The sequence below is a fragment of the Agelaius tricolor genome, unplaced genomic scaffold, assembly GCF_023055355.1.
Source record: "Agelaius tricolor isolate 1412-34295 unplaced genomic scaffold, bAgeTri1.0.p SCAF_3, whole genome shotgun sequence".
Taxonomy (NCBI): domain Eukaryota; kingdom Metazoa; phylum Chordata; class Aves; order Passeriformes; family Icteridae; genus Agelaius; species Agelaius tricolor.
This window is the reverse complement of record NW_027269263.1, coordinates 35,435,870-35,453,851: the sequence shown is the minus strand read 5'-3', so window position 1 is coordinate 35,453,851 and position 17,982 is coordinate 35,435,870. Positions and strand designations below refer to the sequence as shown.

General features: G+C 41.1%; 1 protein-coding gene across 6 annotated transcripts; it reads left to right on the top strand.

Annotated features, from left to right (window-relative positions):
- Positions 1 to 400: 400 nt before the first annotated feature.
- On the top strand, positions 401 to 17,918 carry MDM2 (MDM2 proto-oncogene). 6 transcript variants are annotated; one of them, XM_071423455.1, is made up of 12 exons: positions 419 to 550; positions 930 to 1,011; positions 1,101 to 1,170; positions 3,499 to 3,573; positions 3,939 to 4,072; positions 4,234 to 4,283; positions 5,515 to 5,582; positions 5,732 to 5,825; positions 8,388 to 8,548; positions 9,536 to 9,691; positions 11,076 to 11,153; positions 12,663 to 17,918. In XM_071423455.1, exons 3-12 carry the CDS (start codon positions 1,105 to 1,107, stop codon positions 13,230 to 13,232), a joined length of 1,452 nt encoding a protein of 483 aa, XP_071279556.1. In that variant the 5' UTR covers positions 419 to 550; positions 930 to 1,011; positions 1,101 to 1,104; the 3' UTR covers positions 13,233 to 17,918. The 6 variants fall into 6 exon arrangements, with proteins under 6 accessions (XP_071279557.1, XP_071279556.1, XP_071279555.1 ...); XM_071423456.1 differs by lacking the exon at positions 930 to 1,011 and having other exon boundaries at positions 401 to 550; XM_071423454.1 differs by lacking the exon at positions 419 to 550 and having other exon boundaries at positions 734 to 1,011.
- The last annotated feature ends 64 nt before the right edge of the window (positions 17,919 to 17,982 follow it).

The window sequence follows — 17,982 nt, the reverse complement described above, 5'->3', positions numbered from 1 at the left end:
TTTCAAAACGTCATGGGCAAAGAAAAAAACCTGAGAATTAGAAAATGCAGCCTAAAAACTAACCAGTTCGAGTTGAAGTGTGGCAACTAATAAGTACCTGTGAAAGTAACATACTTCCAAACGCCCTACATTTGAAAGATTCAGAAAATTGTAGAATGGGAGATGACAAGAGCATAGGACGACAACGTCCGATTATCTTTGGATGCAAAGTTTTCTCCTAGTTCCATTTCTTAACTACCTCTGGAAATAAAACCAACTTGGAAAGCACGGGCGGCCGCTGAAGTGGAGCTGGTGCCCAGAGGCGCTGCTCGGCCTGAGGCGGGCGGCGCAGCAGCCCCGGCCCGGCCTGTGTCGCTGCCGGTGCGCGGCGGGCGGGGGGCGCCTTTCCCTCCCCGGGGCCGCTCCCCGCGGCCAGCGGGCCCAGGGGGCGCTGCGAGCACCAACATGGCGGCGGGCGGCGTGCGCGGCGCGCCCGGGCCGCGCTAGAGGGCCCGGCGGTGCCGGCGCTCCGCCCGCCGCGGGCCGGGCAGCGGAGCGGGCGTGGCTGGCGGTGCGTGGGGATCGATCGCGGCTCGCTCGGGGGCCGAGGGGGCGCCGGGGGTCTCGCCGGTGGCTCGTGGGGCCCTCGGTGCTGGGGGGAGGGCTCCCGCCGGGGGAACGGGGGCAGGCCAGGCCAGGCCAGGCTAGGCCGCGCCGGGCGGGCGGGCGGGTGTGGGGCGCGGGATCGCCGCTGTTCCTCCACGGCGCCGTCTCTCCACGCCGGCGGCCCCCCCCCCCCGCGCTCGGCGGGCACGGTGAGTCAGCGCGGGCCGGTGGCGCCCGCCCGCCCCCCGCGGTGAGTCGGCGGCAGCGCTGCGGGTCATGCTCAGGCATGTCGGGCCGAGCCGGGCCGCGGCGGAGCTAAGCCCTGACTTGCCTCCTCTTGGCAGCGCTATATAAGGCCCGGCCCGGCCCGGCCCGGCACAAACACCGCCGCCGGAGTCCAGCGTGAGGGCTGGAGCAGGCACCGAGGTGAGTGGGCCCCGCCGGCCTGGGGCTGCCGCCCGCCCGGGTTGTGTCGCTGCGTGCCGCGATCTGAGCTTGTTCTCCGTTCACTGCAGGCAAATGTGCAATACCAAGATGTCCTCCCTTACGGATCCCTCTGTCGCCGCTTCGGAGCAAGAGGCGCTGGTCAGTAGCTGCTGGGCGCGTGGTTATTTTGCGTGCTTTTTGCAGAGTTTTTAGCGGCTAATTCAGAAGAATCCCTGTGCTTACCGAGCGATGGCTGGAGAAAAGCCGGGAAGTCCAGCCAGTGAAGGTGGTTCTCTTTGGTTCTGTAGGAAGCAAATCTTCAGCATATTTGAGAGTACAGGGTGATGGTATAGGTCTAGAATGTTTCCTGGAGACGTTTGATGCTTTTTTGCTTTCTTTTAATAAAAAGAATCCTATAATCCGATTTGATAGTGGTAAGAATTTCGGGTGGTAATTGTTAAAGATCCTATAGCTGAAGAGCTTTGGAAAATCTCCATCGTACAAAACATATTCTTGGTGAAATAATGGGAAGATTTTCGACTTGTGTTATGGCTTTGCATTTATAGGCTTTCCATAATACAGTGACAGTTCTGCTGTTTTGTCCTTAGTTTTCCTGAGGATTGAAGCCTTTTACACCTGAAATGCAAGTTACAAAACTGCATATGTACAACGATGGTTGAACTGAATTATCTTGTGTAGAAGGGTTAAGCTTAAAAGCGTGGACTTGACAGTAGAACTTCAAAAAAGTGAAATTGCAGAACAGCAGACTGTTCAAAATTGATTTTTTTCATTTGTGTCTTCCTTTTTTTTATATCATCATATTGTGATATTACTGTCTGCTGTCAGACGTGCACGGCTGCAGAACTTGGAGGAGACGGGAGGAGAGGGCTGGGGCATAAAAGTGGGCTTAGGTGTGGATTCAGTTTTGAAACTGTGCCTTGCTATGCCTAACTGTCAGTAGTACTTGAATAAGTTTTTGTTTGCTTCCTTTATGAAACTAATATATATATATATAACATGTTCTAAATAATTCAGTTCTTAGGAGGGGGTGAATTGACAGCTAATGTTGTCCACGATTTTAGTTATTTTTTTCATGATGTGTAATTCTTGCAGCTAATATCTTGTTAACTCACTGAAACTTATGTTGGTTTTAGCAGATCTTTGGAATGGAATGAAGGGTAGTTCCCCTCCTCCACCCTTCCTCAAACATTAATTCCTTGTCTCATGATATTTTATTCACACTTCCCTGTTTTGTTTCCTTGGGGTTTTTTAATTTCTGTGTGTTTATTTTTTACATTTTATGCTATGTAATATATCAGGATAGCTAAATATTAGCCCGGTTTTAGAATGGTTACACTATTGTTAAAGAGGTGACTCTGGAATGTACTGCTCTGGGAGCATCAGTGGCTTCACGGGCTTTGCTGTTGTGGCAGCCCCTGCAGCTTGTTCTCATCTGCTGCACTGTGCTGGCTCAGCTGTGTGGGACAGTGCAGTTTGTATGTATGTGTGGGGGAAGTGATTTTTCTTGTTAAACTTTTCCTTCCTCTGCCTTGGAAATTGTCACTGACTGACTGCAGATTAAACTGCTGGCACGGTGACTGGGTGGGAGGCCATTGCAGAGGTAGGAGTGAGTGAAGTATGACAGAAGGGACAGGGTCTGCTGGTGCCAGCTAAGAAAAGTCTTCAGAGGTAAAGCAGCCCAGCTGGCAAATGCAAAATCAAAATCTCAGAAACTGTCACAGAAAGAGACTAAGAAAGAGGTGGACCAGTGTTTTATGACTTGCACTGTGGACCTAGCAGTCACAGAGTTCTGTTTCCATCCTCCCTCCCCCTTGGGAGTTGTGGTAATGGTTAAAGGAGTGAAGCTGAGTTCCCCAGGACCCAGCCCTGGACTTGGAACTAATAAACAAATTCTGTAGCTCCAGTTAAGGAGTTTGTATTTACCAGTGTGTTGTGGTTTAACCCCCTGGCCAACTCCCCTGTTCATAGCACTAGGCCTGGCATTCTGTGGTATGGAATATCCCCTTGGCCAGTTCAGCTCAGCTGTGCTGGCCATGTTCCCTCATGGCTTGTACTCATCCTCACTGGCAGAGTGTGGGACACTGAAAAGTCCTTGATTTAGTGTAGCTACTTAGCAACAACAAAAACTTCAGTGTGCTGGGAACATTATGGTCCCTCTAAGTCAAAAACACAGCACTGTAGCAGCTACTAGGAAGAAAATTAACTATCCCAGCTGAAACCAGGGGACAGTGAAAGACTGGGGTTTGAGCTAAGATGAACAGTGTATGAGAAGTTTAGTATGATTTGGTTCATAATATTTGCTTTTAAGTTTGAACTTTGCAAAGTAAAAAACTTGAATGAAGATAGGTTTTAATGCAATTGTATGTTTGCATATCAGATTAATACAGAAGGAGGAAAACAGCTGGTATAAATAAATGGGGTTTTTTTGGTGAATAATTAGTGTATTTTTTCTCCTTTCATACACAGGTTAAACCAAAGCCACTGTTGTTAAAATTGTTAAAGTTAGCTGGTGCTGAAAAGGACACTTTTACTATGAAGGAGGTGAGAACTTTTAACCACTAAAGATAGACTACAGTGAGTACAGATAGATTGTTTTGGGTTGGGTAAATGAGGGGGGGGGGGCAGTGTTTTTCATAGCTTGTCTAGAAATTGAGATCAGACAGTGTTTCTTCTCCTGCTGAATTGTAGTTGGGTATTTAGCAAGTTTCTCAAAAATCTGAACAAAAGTTTCTGGTGGTTAGTAGAATAGTAGTGTTCTTCTGGAATGATGGATGAAAATCTGTCAGCTCAAAGAGAGTTTTAGGCAGAGTTTGAAGAGTAAATTTCAATGTATTTAATATGCTTTGTCTCTTACACTTTAAGAAATAACCTGGATATTTAACATCTGTATTTAATTTATTTCACAGGTAATATTCTATATTGGACAATATATTATGTCTAAGCAATTATATGATGAAAAACAGCAGCATATTGTACACTGTGCAAATGATCTCCTGGGGGAGTTATTTGGAGTAACAAGCTTTTCAGTAAAAGAACACAGGTAAAAAATGGGATTCTTTTCTGAGAGTCTGGTTGGGAAATAATGAAGACCATCATGCATATGTCCCTTTTTTAACTCTTCGCATCTTCAGAGATGGTAAGCTCTCTTTTATGGTTACACGTAGCTAACTTGTATCATCTCTTTCTTTATCCCTATTTAAGGAGACTATATTCAATGATTTCCAGAAATCTGATAGCAATCAATCAACAAGGTAAGCTAGCTTAGGAGGGTGATTTGTTTGGGAAACAGCAGTAGGGAAAATAGAATTTACATAATGAATCTTGCAGGCAGTGATCAGATAACAGTGAGCTCTCCATTATTAGCTGTTTGGCTTTGCTCGCTATAGTCCAGTGCAATCACAAATGGTGAACCAAAGCAAGCACTTGTTTTTTCAGGAGGAGAAAAAAATTGGGTAATTTTATTGGACTAGAACCAGAAAAAACACAGAGCTGAACAAAAAGGCTACTAAATTACAAACTTAAGTAATTTGCTTGTATTTGTTATTAATAAAGCCTTCAACAACATACCAAGTTTTAATATGAAAAATAAGCTTCTTAAACTTAGGCCAGCAATAAGATTAGGGCAAAGCCTCTTTTTTGTGTTAAAGTTCTGTTTTAATTTTCACAACTGAATGTGAAGTACATTTAGAGCTGGTCATTCTGAGCTATACTCTGCCCTGTTTTAAATGGGCTGTATACTTTTAAGAAGTATCTTTGTGGTGATGTTGTGGATAGCCACTCCTTAAATGCAGAGTTGTTATACACAGTCCTGCAGTATAAAAAATGCTCAGTATAGCTGTAATTTTTGCCTAATATGGCGTCTGAAACAGAAGTTAAACAATGGAAACCATTTTGTAAATTTGCCTCTAAATCTCTATAAAGACACCCTTTGTTTCTGATTTTTCCTAAAGGCAAGAAGTGTTCAGCTGCTCTTTTTGTCATCCCCATTGTTAAGCTTGCAAACTTAAATTTATCTTCCAAGTATTTTTTCAGGAAAGACTCTTTATTAATTCAGGATCTGTCTGTTAGTAAGCACATATCTTTAACAACAGCTAATTTTTCTTCTATTGTATGTCTTTCTAACTCAGGGTTCCTATAAGATAAGTAGTAAAAAGCACTTTGGAGACGAGCAAGTAATTACATTTCCTGCCTATATTCTTTCATATCTGCAGAATCACAGTTTATGCACAGACTTCATTTGAAGCCATTTGTAACAGAATTCTGAGCTGCTTTCAGTTGACATTTCTTCTTCTCCTCACATTTCCACTTCAGTAATGTTACAGGGAAGGTGCTGCACACACCTGGAAAACAAAAGAGCAGTGTGTTTTTTCCATTGTTGCAAAATGTCTGGACTTCAAGTTTTACTTAGAATTTACTTTTTCAGCCTGAAATTGAGTTTTTCTGCTATATTGTATTATGAGTTTTATTTTGGTTTGGTTTCAGACTCTACCCTTGGCGACACACCTGAGGATGATGCCACATCTCAGCTTGAAGAAGAAAATGTTGTTAAGGTGCTATTTTTATTTTATTTCAATAAATTTTCTGAGTTGTACATTCTATTCAGTTTTGCATGATAGTGTCAATGGTTTAATTTATTAAGTTGATTCTTGAATTTTACCTCATATTTATGCTCAGGCTTACTCAGTATTTCTGTTTTCAGGAGTCTAGGCAAGAGTTAGAAGAGAACCAGGCTTCATCAAGCGTGATTTCCCGACCAACTACATCTTCTAGGAGGAGGACACACAGTGAATCTGGTATCTGCAGATTTATGATGCAGAGCTTTCAGTAGCATGGCCACTTAGAGGGAAAAGCTACATTCTCTTGCCTTGCTGACTTGAAAGATGCTGGCAAATACTACTCATATTTCTCTGCTTATCTAAACCAAAATGTTCAGTCTGAAAGAAAAACACAATTTCTTGCATTGCTTCAGTGTCATGTTACAGTTTGGATGTCTAGAATTGTTAGTAAGATGATGGAATAACTTACTCCACGGCTCTGTTAAACTTTTTCACATCAGCAGAACTTTATCAGTTGTGTTATCTTCATTATGAGAACACTTTTTTTTAATCTAGTGATACCATCAAATTAATTTCAATTCCCTCTGTAGACAGCCACAAAATTTGAAATTTTGCTTGTTCACTAAAGCCAGTTCTTTGGATTTCAACTGGTTGGGGGCAACAAAGGTGTGGTAGTAACACAGAATGACTTTGGATACATTCAGGTACCTCACCATTAATTAAGCACTTGTTAAAACATCTGGTGACCTAAGCATCGTATTTGCCTCCCCTTTGTCTTTACTGTGGTTATTCAATAATCACTGGCAAATACATTTTCAAAACACAAAATGTTTCTTCTGATAAGTAGCAATAACAATCTGGTCATTGTACACCTGGTTTAGTTTTTCAATGGAAGTGTTCTCTACAGTTTTATGTAAATACTCTTCTGTGGAATTTTTTACATTAGTTTGTTCCATCACTTACTGTCTTGCCTCAAGACTAGGTGATTGCACTTACCTGGGCAGTGATAACCTTCTGTCACTGCATAGAACTTCCTTTTCTTCACTTGCTCAGGAGCATTTTTCAGTTCCCCAGCTTTCAAGTAGTATTTTTTGTGTCCCTCATAAGCCACTGTTACGTTAAGTCGGTCCCAAACCAGTGCTGCGTTGCTGAGCGGTTTGCACTAAATTAAAAGAACATTTTAATGTTGTAACTAAAACTGATGAAAGGATGGAAAGTCTTGGTTAAACATCACAACCTGTAATATTTAGGCATGGCACAGATCACATAAGGTCCTGGGTTGTGCTTACTTATTATAGGTTTGATTATTAACTCTTGCCTTGCATCCATTTATTAGTTTGTTACAACCTTAAGAGTTCTTTTAATATAGTGTTTTTATATACACTTTTTTTCTAATTTATAGGAAATCTTCCTTTTAAACCACTATTCTTGTTAAATTGGGATAGTAGTGGCTCCTTTGGAGCCCCTTAAATAGAGTATAGAGACCTTGTGGTGATACAGTATCAGTACAGCATGGAGCCATGACAACTAAATGAGGACAACGATGGACAGGAGCACCCTTTGGGCCTGGGGGCACCAAGTTTGGTGGGGCTCTCAGGGCGGAAAAAAGAAAAGAAAAGAAAGGGGCTGAGCCAAGAAGCACCAAGGGAGAGTAAGAGAAGTCTCAAAGTATGTACAAGTGTTTTGTTCTCCTTTTTTCCTTTTTGTTTTTTAACAATGAAAGATTCAAGACTTGAAGACTTGTGGATTGTCACAGTGTGATTTGCAAGGCGAGGGAGAAGGTGGGCAACAGAGGGTTGGGTGCAAAAGGCACCTGTTGGGGAGTCAGCAGGCTCGTACCGAGGCCTGTTGAACCAAAAGTGGTTGACATCTTGGGAGGTTTTCACTCTGCTGCACTGACATGCTGAATTTGCAACACATTTTTATATAAAATTGTTTTTTACCAAATGCTCTAGAAGTCAATGGAGCTGAATTTTGACTTACCTACCCCTAAAATAGCGTGCCCTTAGTCTTCACGCTGCTGTGGGTGATTGTTCCAAAACACGATGTAGTTACAAAGCATTGTCTTTCTGCCTTCAAACCAAGCATGCTTAGTAAGCAGAGCTTAAAGCAATGCTTTCGGAGTTCAGCTTTTGCACAGTATGTCTTGAAAATTTTCTTGCTAGGGTGTGATGAAAGTTCTAAGAGCTTGTTACAAAAATCTTGTTGGGTAAATACAATTACATATAGCGCAACTATTCACTGATAAATATGTTGAGGTGTCTGAAACTTGAAGAACCTGAACTTACCTTGCTTAGCACAAGGTGTTCTGTATGCCTGTGAACTGGGAGCTAATTGCTCTATCTCCCCACAAGTTCTTGGGTGGACTCCAGAGCCCTCTGAAAGTGCCTTTCTGTCTGTTGCCTGTAGAGGGAGTGAGGACAAGTAAGATTTAATTGTATTTCTTAAAATTAGGAAGGGTTTAACAAGTTGTGTGTGGAGTAAAAATTCTTTTAAATTTGCGGTTGTCTTCTATGTGGAGACTGCCATTTATAAGTGTACTGATGATACGAGTGGGGAAAGCCAGCCCCTGAAATACTGGTTTCAGAAATGTTTCACACTGTATGGATATAAGAGTTATTGTGTCTTTTTAAATAAGTATTAGTGTCTTTTTTGCCCCATAAAAAAAAATACTGTAATATTTTACTTTACTAGATTTCTTTGTAGTAAACTGTGTTTTAAGCTTCTGTTTAGAAAATTCAAAACTGCACATTGCATAGATGTTTTTGAGTAATAAAAAAAATTCTTGACTATGCTCAGAAAAAAGTTCTTCAGATGACCTGCACAGTGACAGAAGAAAGCGACACAAGTCAGAGAACATTTCGGTGACATTTGATGAAAGTCTCTCATGGTGTGTAGTCAGTGGTCTGTGCCGTGAAAGAAGCAATAGCAGTGATTCAACAGATTCTCTTTCCATTCCTGTAAGTCAAAATAGAAAAGTAAAGTATTTTTGTGGTACAAATTTTGCAAATTCCACAAGTGCAAACATGCATCTGAAAACACAATGTTCTTAATTAAAAGCAGCAGTGCCTTCAGTGGTGTCTGAGGAAAAAAAAGAGGTTGAAAGAAAAGTAGGTGTGTGGGTGGAGTGGGGTTTTTCATAGGTCTGCTGGCAAAACTGAAGTGAAATTTTTAAAAATATTAATGTTGAATGTTCTTTAAAAACCAAGATCCTTGCTACTTGCACAGTATGGAAAAAAGTCAGACATATTTTGTGTTTTAAAATAAATATTTCTTAGAATGCTAAGAGACAAAAAGAGTCATAGATATTCCATAATTCAGTGTTAGATGTTAGTTCTGGTACAGCTTTGGTAACACTACCCAGTGGAATGGGTGCTGATGGTGCATTGTATTAATTTGCCATGCCACTATTCAGAAGTTTTGTATTGTTTTTAGCAAACACCAGGGCAAATTTGTGGTTCAATTAAGTAATGAAGAGCTGAACTAACAGTATTCCTAGTCACATACTGTGTTCTCAATTGACAGCACTAATACTGTATTTTCAATCTTCATATTTTGTAGTTGTTAAGCCATGATCTCAGATTAAACAAAGTTTATGAGAATAGGGAATTTAATGACACGCAGCCAAAAGATACCATCTTCTTGCATCTCTTCTTTCACTTTTTAGGAGGGACTTTCTGAAATAATGACTGCAGCCTTTCAGCTGCCTGTAGGCTGAGTGCAGTTTCTTATTAGGGCCAGCAAAAGGCTTCCAGACCTAGCTTTCTTTTTACCCACCTATAATTTATCTCATTAAAAGTACTATGTCTCACAGCAGCTGGTCCTTTTTCTTCCATAACTAATTATACTGAGTAGTACAGTTTTATCCTGAGAGTTGTTTTATCAGTAATCTTATGTATATGGACTGGTGAGGTTGAATGTCTGCTTTCTTTTTTTGTTTTCCTCAGGATCTTGATGCTAGTTCATTAAGTGAAAACTCAGATTGGTTTGACCATGGTTCTGTATCAGACCAGTTCAGTGTGGAGTTTGAAGTTGAGTCTATTTATTCAGAAGATTATAGCCATAATGAAGAAGGGCAGGAGCTAACTGATGAAGATGATGAGGTACTATCTGCTTTCCTTGTTTGACCCTGGGGGGAGGGGATGAGAAGGAAAAGGAATTTCAACATGAAAAATTCCTGTAAGTTTCCAAGAAGAACTCTGTATGTATATTTGCAAACTGCATGTACTGGTGTCACAATCTGCAGCCAGTTGTTCATTAAATCAAATTACATGTTGGTGCAATTGGGTCACCTTTATACAACCCACCAGCCAGCGACTGAAACGGTGCTGAGGCTTTCTGCAGGCTCTGAAAAGGGCTGGATAGGAAAGTCTGGGTGCTTAACTGCTCTCACCAGCTGTTGAAGTCTGTGGCAGCATGTGTACTATAGCCTTTCTGCATTTTTAATTCTAGAAGTACATGTTGAGCTTTGACAACACTTGATACCAAAGGAAACCTTTCTGAGTAGCTCTTTCCAAAGGGATATGTCCAAGTTTTTTGCCTCTATGAATGTAAATATTTCATAGAGATGTTGAACCAAAGTTTTAGGAATCTTCATTAGTAGGCAGGAAGACAGAAAATTTGTGATTACTGCAATTTTCAAGAGATTTCTAGAATGTCCGGAATGAAGTGACAACATATGTAGGGTTTTCTTCCTGGGTTGGTTTTCTTCCTGGGTTAGTTTTCTGTTACTTTAGAGAGGTTAATCAGCTCATGGCAAGATTAGGTGAGTACCAGAGGCAGAATTCACCAGGGACATACATGATTGTGGTAACTGAGAGGCTGAATGGGACTGACTGTACTGATGTACACCAAATAGTAGTGTAGAGCAGAGCTGCACCCTGAGAGAGGATGGTATCTTGGAGGAGGAAAGCCCCTGCTCCAGACAGTAGTTTTGGGAATTGCAGGATGGCTGGTGTTCAAAGGGGCCTCTGGAGGTTGTCTTACCCACCTGCCCTGGCTCAGGCAGAGCTGATTGCCCAGGTCCATGTCCAGGTGTCTTGAATATCTCCAGGGATAGCTTTGTAGGTGCTCAGGGCAACCCATGCCAGTGCTCTTTCATCCTCACAGTGAAAGGTGTCTTGTGATACTCAGAGGGAACCTCCTGTGTTTAATTTTTGCTAGTTGCCCCTTGTCCTGCCACTGGACACCACTGAAAAGAGCGTGGCTCTGTGTTCTTGATGCCATCCTTTCAGGTATTTACCCACATTGATCAGGCACCCTCTGCCCTGAGCCTTCTCCAGGCTGAACATTCCCAGCTCTTTTAGCCTTTCCTCACATGAGAGCTCCTCTAATCCATTAATAATCTTAATAGTCCATCCCTGGAGACTCTCCAGTAGCTTGCTATCTGAAAATCTTAGCAGGTTAAAAATATTTGCGTTTTTAATTAAATGCCAAAAGCCAGTTATATATACATATATATATTTTTTTTTTTTTAATTTAAACCAGGTTTATCAGCTGACTATTTACCAGGATGAAGATAGTGATGCTGATTCATTTGATGAAGATCCAGAGATTTCTCTAGCTGTGAGTAAAAACTTGTCTGGTGAAGCATCGTAAGTTGGGTAAACTGACATAAAATAGATCAGGAAGTATAGACTAGTTCTATTGCTACCAGTGATTTTTTAAGAATTAAATTGACTTTGTCTATGTGTGAAGGTTCCAATACAATGTTTTAATTACTGTGATTATTAAGGAGCCTTGGTTTTTTTTTTTTTAATGGGTAATAAACTTCCTAATCCATTTTAAAAACCCCCATCCCACACTAATTTACCATTTCCTTGACTTAATGGAAGGAAATTATTTGGAGCCTAAATCTGACTTTCTGCACAAAATGGAAAAAAACTTAAAATCTTAGTCATATACATTTAAAAAACTCTCCCTATAAGTCAGAATACCTAGTTTTATTGTCCAGCTTGAATGAAGGTGTCTGTAACACAGAGATGTGAAGGCAAGCCTTTTTTCAGAACAGTACTCTAAAAGAGACCTTTACTACATTCTGTGAGACCCTTCTTGAGGTATGGAAGAAATTGACAATCTTGAGGCAAAGTGTGGAGATGTTTGTGAAAAAACACTGCATTCTAATTCTAGTGTGTCCTATCACCTTACTGATATTTTTCACATTTGACGCTTGAATTAGAGCTATTTTGTGGAGCTGTGAAGTGTTCCAGTCCCATGATAGTCTGTAGGACTGAGGGACTTGGTGTGTTAAAGACAGGGCTGGCCACCTTCTGGAAACATAGTGCTGCTTATGTGTAGGAAAAGAGACCTGTACATGATTTTTAGGATTTAAAATTTGTTTTATAAGCTTTTGATGTTACTGATGTTTTTCAGGACTTGCCTAAATAAGTTTCGGGTTGGGTTTTTTTTGTTTTGATTTTCCCTACAGCTTGCATTGTTTTTAAGAAGGGTCTCTGTCCTTAGAAGCAAAATGTATTTTTAACGATATAGCGGTTTATTTTCTTGTAATCCATGGAGTAACCTCTGAGAGGCAGATGCACCCCTTTGGTTTTGCCCTTTTATTTTTTTCCCCTCTCCCCCCTTCCCGTCTGTGTTTGCCTTGGCCGATGTTGCTGTGCTGTGGCTGTGTCGGAGCGCCCTCTCCCGGCCGCTGTGTGCACCAACAGCGCAGCCAGCCGCCGGGAAAGGGTCCCTCCGTCTGGAATAGCTCCTGTTGCAGGAGTCCATAGACCAAAAGATGGGAAATTATGACCTTTTTAACGAGTTTTTCATGAGGGCCGCTGAAGAATTTTGTGGTCTTGTTTCTGCAGTTTTGCGTATGAAATAATGAATTGTTCTATTCATAAATCTATTGCAAAATAAAGGAAAGCCAGAGTCCTTTTAAAATAAGAACCAATTTAATCTAGAATTGTAAAATGGGGCCAAAACCACTGAATGGAATTTTAAAATTGTAAACAAGTTGATAGCTCAACATAATAATTATTTTGGCAGTAATAAATTGTTTATAATGTCTGAATACTTCAGTTGTAAGTGTTCCAAGTAGCTTAAGCTGTTCCAACCTTTGATTCACTAAAGGATTATTGGAAGTGTCCCGAATGCAATGAAATGAATCCTCCGCTTCCACGACATTGCCACAGATGCTGGGCCCTTCGTGAGGATTGGCTTCCAGATGAGAAGAGTGAGAAATTGGAAAAGAGCAAATTAGAAACCTCCTTTGCTGCAGAGTCTGGAGAAGGTTTTGATGTTCCTGATTGCAAGAAAACAAAAATGACTGAAGATAAAGAACCAGCTGTGGATGAGAATGAGGATAAAGCAATACAGCTTTCTGAGTCCCAGGAAAGTGAAGGTTATTCCCAGCCATCAACATCAAGCAGCATGTTCTGCAGCAGTCAGGAGGACTTCAAGGAACCTGAGAGGAGAGAAATGCAAGACAAAGAGGAAAGCATGGAATCCAGTCTGCCTGTTACCAGCATAGAGCCGTGTGTCATATGTCAGAGCAGACCTAAAAATGGCTGCATAGTACATGGCAAAACAGGACACCTCATGTCATGTTTTACCTGTGCAAAAAAGCTCAAGAAGAGGAACAAACCCTGCCCAGTGTGCAGGCAGCCCATACAAATGATTGTACTAACTTATTTTAGTTAGACATGTGTTGACTGGAAAGCAGCAAAAGAAACTTCAGAAATTGGTTAAGAGAGCAAGAAATTATTTTTGTATGCTTATTGGAAAATTAATATTTTGTGTCTCTTCGCATTCTGTGTGAAAAATAATTGCTGACATAACTGCACTGGAGTTATTAAGAGGTTTGCCTAATGCTCATAAGTCAACTTGGAGATTTTAAATCCCTCTCAATAGAAGTAACCAGGTCCTCTAAACCACCTGCCTCTCCAAGTGTTTTAATGTTCCATTAAAAGTGACATTTGTTTTATTGAATTAAATACGTGCATTAAAACCCCAAATTCAATAATTGTTGGAGGAGAGACATGTTGAAGTGTGTGTTTCTGCAAATTCCTCATTTAAGAAAATATATGATTATCCAGGTTCCAGTTTTTGTTGCTTGGTGAAAACATAAGGCTCAATCAGACCCCTCTGACTAAGTGCAGCATGAAACGAGTCTCAACAGACAAGGTAAATGAAGGATGTGCTATGAACTGTCATGTCAGGTAGTAGTAGGGGACAGTTGTTTTCTTTTTCTGCACTTGTCTCTGACTTAGCAGAATACATTCAGCTGCATTGCTACATTCACTGTAATAAAAATAGAAAAGAAATTCCCCTTCATCTGCAGAAACAATTAAGCTGTGCAGTTCCAGTTCACATTCTTTTAAGTGCAGTAGTCTTTCCAACTCACTGTTCTTATCTGTATCACGAGAATTCTGAAAATCTTTTGCAAGGTGCCGGCCAATTCAAAGTTGGTCTTGTTAGACCTGTTCTTTACTGCTTTTAGCTCTTGTCTCCTCACTGTACTTTGTCAAAAACTTGGTGAAACTTACCAGTTCTGTGCCCAGGGAGTCTGCTGCCTGCCTCAGTTCTGGGGGCCTTAAGGCAAGGTAGAGTGTGGGAGCCAGGATGCAGTAAAGATCACTCAGCTGCCTTTCACATGGAGTTTCTGTACCCTGTGAGTGATACTTACTCCTTTGGAAAACTGTGTTACAAGGGGACTTGTATATTTTTTAGTACCTTTTAGTTTTACATGTGGTTGTTGATTGTCTGACCAATAGGGAATGGCAGATAAACAGTCAGGGGAGTGCCAAGAGTGGAGATGTAGTTCAAGTACAGGAATTGTGCAGTGTTACCATCTTACAGGCTAAGGCTCAACTGCTTCCCTAACACCAGCAGTATAAAATTGCTAATGCCTGTGAGCTGGCACTCCTGCTCTCCTTAAATGCAGGGCTGCAAATGCCTGGAAGTACTCAGGAAAAGGACATAAAGAGATACAGGAAAGACTTAATAAATCTTTGGTTGTGACTTGGTTGAAAAGTAGTAACTTTATAGGTAAGGACTGAATTATTGGGATCATTCACATTTTGTTCATACATTTGAGTTATTTTGTTGCCAGTAAAAGATAGTGGTGTACGGAAGTTCTAACATAGGTCATTTTAAGTAAACAGAATATAAATGCCAGTTGTATTCATTCACATTCTTACTTGCACGTTTCTTGTCTCCTTCAGTTTGTAAAGGGACATCAGGTAGCTGGAAGTTATTTGAAGATTTTTGATCAGCAGAAACCTTTAATGGGTTTTATAGGATTTGATTATCCTTCAGCCTCAAAGAGAAAAGGCCTTTGGGCAGATAGCTAATTTTTTCAAAGAGAGATACTATTACAGAGCTACTTGCCCTACTTTGCACTTCCTTTTAATGTTTTTTTTTTTAATTTTTGATTTGATAAACTTAGGTGCTGTGAGGCTTGCAGAGGCTCTTCATTGCACCTGCAGGTGAGAGAGAATTATAGATGTGTGTATGCAGAAGCATCAATAACATGGGGACTGTACCTAAAAAGTTTCATCTTGTTCTTATGAAGCTTTGTGCACTGCGTTGTCTCCCATGTCTTCCCCTCTCTCAGCACCATGCCTTCTCTGCAGGGGCTGCCCTGGCTGTGTGACTGCATGCTGGGGGAGCAGCTGTCCTTATCTTCTTCCGGTTGGGACAAATTGTACCATCCCTCTCGGCATTCCTTTCCAGTCACATGCCTTCTTTTGCAGAGAATAGCCCTGGAAATGCCTTCCACTGGCTACAATGGGGAGGAAATGGGCCATTTTCATTTCTGCATCTGCAAATCACTGAGTATTTGGGTTTGAGTTACATTCTATGGCTTAATATTATACTTAAAGACTTCTAGTGCAACCGTGAATTGTTTGGTGTGGGTGCATGCCTTCCAAATGGAAGTGATGGGAATTGATGCCTGTTCCTGCTAGGGACACTGGCAGGCCAGCGCAGGTGCAGGGCTGGTGCTCGGGGCTGTGTCACAGTGGCTCCTGTGGTGGCTCCGGCTGTGGCCTGGAGCCTTTGGCTCTGCCTCCACCCTGGCTCCCAGCCTGGCCGTGCTCCGTGTGTGGGCATGAGCAGTGAGCACCCTGCTCGTTCTGGCCCTTAAACACTTTGGTACAAAACTTCAGAGATCGTTATGTAATATCGCACACGTTTTAATCTTTAATTTATTGCTGTTTGTAAATATACTTGTGCTCACAGTTGATGTTTTGAGCTCTAATTTATTGAATTAGTCTTACTGCTACATGTGTAGTTATATAAATATGCTTATTTAGTAAATCACAGGCACAAGAAGACTATTTTAAGAAATGTAGCATTAAAATTCAGAGAAATACTCGTATTATATTGAGAAGGGAGATTTATGGCTATGGAATTTTTTTCCTTCCCTTAAAACAACTTCTGCATTGAACCTCAACAAGATTTATTGAATAGAGAAGGTGCTGGTCCAACGTCAGCATAGTGAAACTATTTTGGTGGTGTTTTGCTTTCCTTTGGAATGCTTTTGCATCCCTCAGTACAGGCAAGGAGCTGACTGACTGCTTCTGGGTGCTGGTAACATTGGGGTGATGATCCAGGAGATGCAGGATGGTGATGAGAGGCTTTCAGGTTAATTTGCAAAGGTGGAAATGGCTTTTGCCTTTGGGCACATGACCGTGAAGGTTGCAGGGGAGGCCAGATGCCCACAGGATGCGTCTGTATGTGATTTTCAGTAATTTTCTTAGTCTCTTCCTCCTTGCACATCAGGTAGACAGTAGTTATGTACAAATGGTGCAAGGGCTTGCATTTATTTTTTTTAGAAAGTACAACAAACCTACTTGCTGTTTAAATACAAATCTGTTAACTATTTACCTATTTGTTAGTATTGCCATTTATTAGTATTGAAATCCACCTCACAGCAGCAGGATCATGGGCTGTGCCGTCCTGTGCCTCTCCCCTTAGCAGATGATTTAGAAAGGGTAAAAGTGCTTCAAAATGCTCACTGGTGAAAAGCTTACATTCCTTCTAAGAGTGTGGTACGATTTTATCAGAGTTCTGTTTGCTGCACATTTGTTCAAATGTCACTGTCTCTGAAGTGTCTGTGGGTATGAAGATTTTTTTTTCAGATTTTTTTTTCTCTTATGACTAATATGAGGAAGAGAAAAATTCCTCGTTCTTACAGAGAGTGTCAACAAGAAGAATTGTTTCAGAAAAATGTATCTTACAAAAGAGAGATTAGAAAATTATTAAGATCCTAATGAAACTGAATAAATGGGATGGAAATAGGGGTGAAGATTTTTTTCTTCCCCATCTTAATCTAAGGCTGCTGTTGTGTTGGAGTGTAACTTTAGGTAGAGTTTATAATTTTAAAGCAGGTAATTTATTCAGCATATTAACTTGCCACACACATGGTGGGGCAGAAGTTATCCCTTATCCCAGGAAGGTACAGCATTTTGTTGTGCAACATTTGGCCTGAAAAGGGGCATTTGCTGTTGTGAGGGTTCCCTGTGGGGAGCATTATGTTGGACAGCTGATGGGACTTGAGGAGAGGCAGCATTGTCATGGAGGGGCTGTAGGGCAGCCTTGGTCCTGCAGCACAGCAGAGCCTTGCTGGAGCATCAGCCCTCTCCTTTCCAGGGGATTACCTGCCCTGCCCTGCCCTTCCAGCTCCTCCATAGCAGAGTCCAAGGCACGTCTTGTTCTTTAAAGGTTGCACAAGCAAAGCACAAAACCCAGCTTAAGGTTTTAATAGTGGATTGCATTTACCGAACATGAAAAATTGTTGCTTTTAACTACAGTGTGAGGGTTTTGTTAGGGTTTTTTTTTTGCATAGATGCACTGAAAGCTTCAAATGAATGGTTCTTTGGTGTATCTAGAGCTATATTATACATGTGAAATTTATCAGTGATACTTAAAAAGGTGGTGGCTCCCCTATTGAGTAAATGTTTTAGCTTAACAGCCTGCTTTTAAAGGATGGTTCTTGGTCTTGAGCCATATAGTCAGCTGTCAGGATGATGATTACTTTACACCTAAAATACCAATAGCTTTTCTAAAACCAGAGTCTTTGTTGTCTGACTACACACAGCTGGGATGACTGTTGAATAGAATAGCTCATAGTGAATTTAAATAACTATGCAACATGCTTTCAAGAGCTTGACCTGGTGCATTACTTTCCAGCTACCCAGTGCATGTATGACCACAGTCAGTAACCATTAAAATGCAAGTATCCACTCCAATTGCACACAGTATAGACCCATTTATGAGGAGTTCCACGTGTGTTGCATTTATCTTTCAGTTTTTCCTTTTCTGATGAAAATTGAGTACTGTGTTCCATTTAAAAGCTTTAAATAAAGATTTGTTTATATACTCCATGGTGTTCTTTTTTTTTCATGTCAATTACTGGATTGTTAGAAGTTCTAGTACTTTGTTTTCA

What these genes read in the sequence shown, in the direction of transcription:
- MDM2 (XM_071423456.1), top strand. Translation starts at nt 1,105, where the DNA reads ATGTGCAATACCAAGATGTCCTCCCTTACGGATCCCTCTGTCGCCGCT. An exon ending in TTTTCAGTAAAAGAACACAG is followed by an intron (nt 4,073 to 4,233) that starts GTAAAAAATGGG and finishes TCCCTATTTAAG; the next exon opens with GAGACTATATTCAATGATTT. An exon ending in GATAGCAATCAATCAACAAG is followed by an intron (nt 4,284 to 5,514) that starts GTAAGCTAGCTT and finishes GTTTGGTTTCAG; the next exon opens with ACTCTACCCTTGGCGACACA.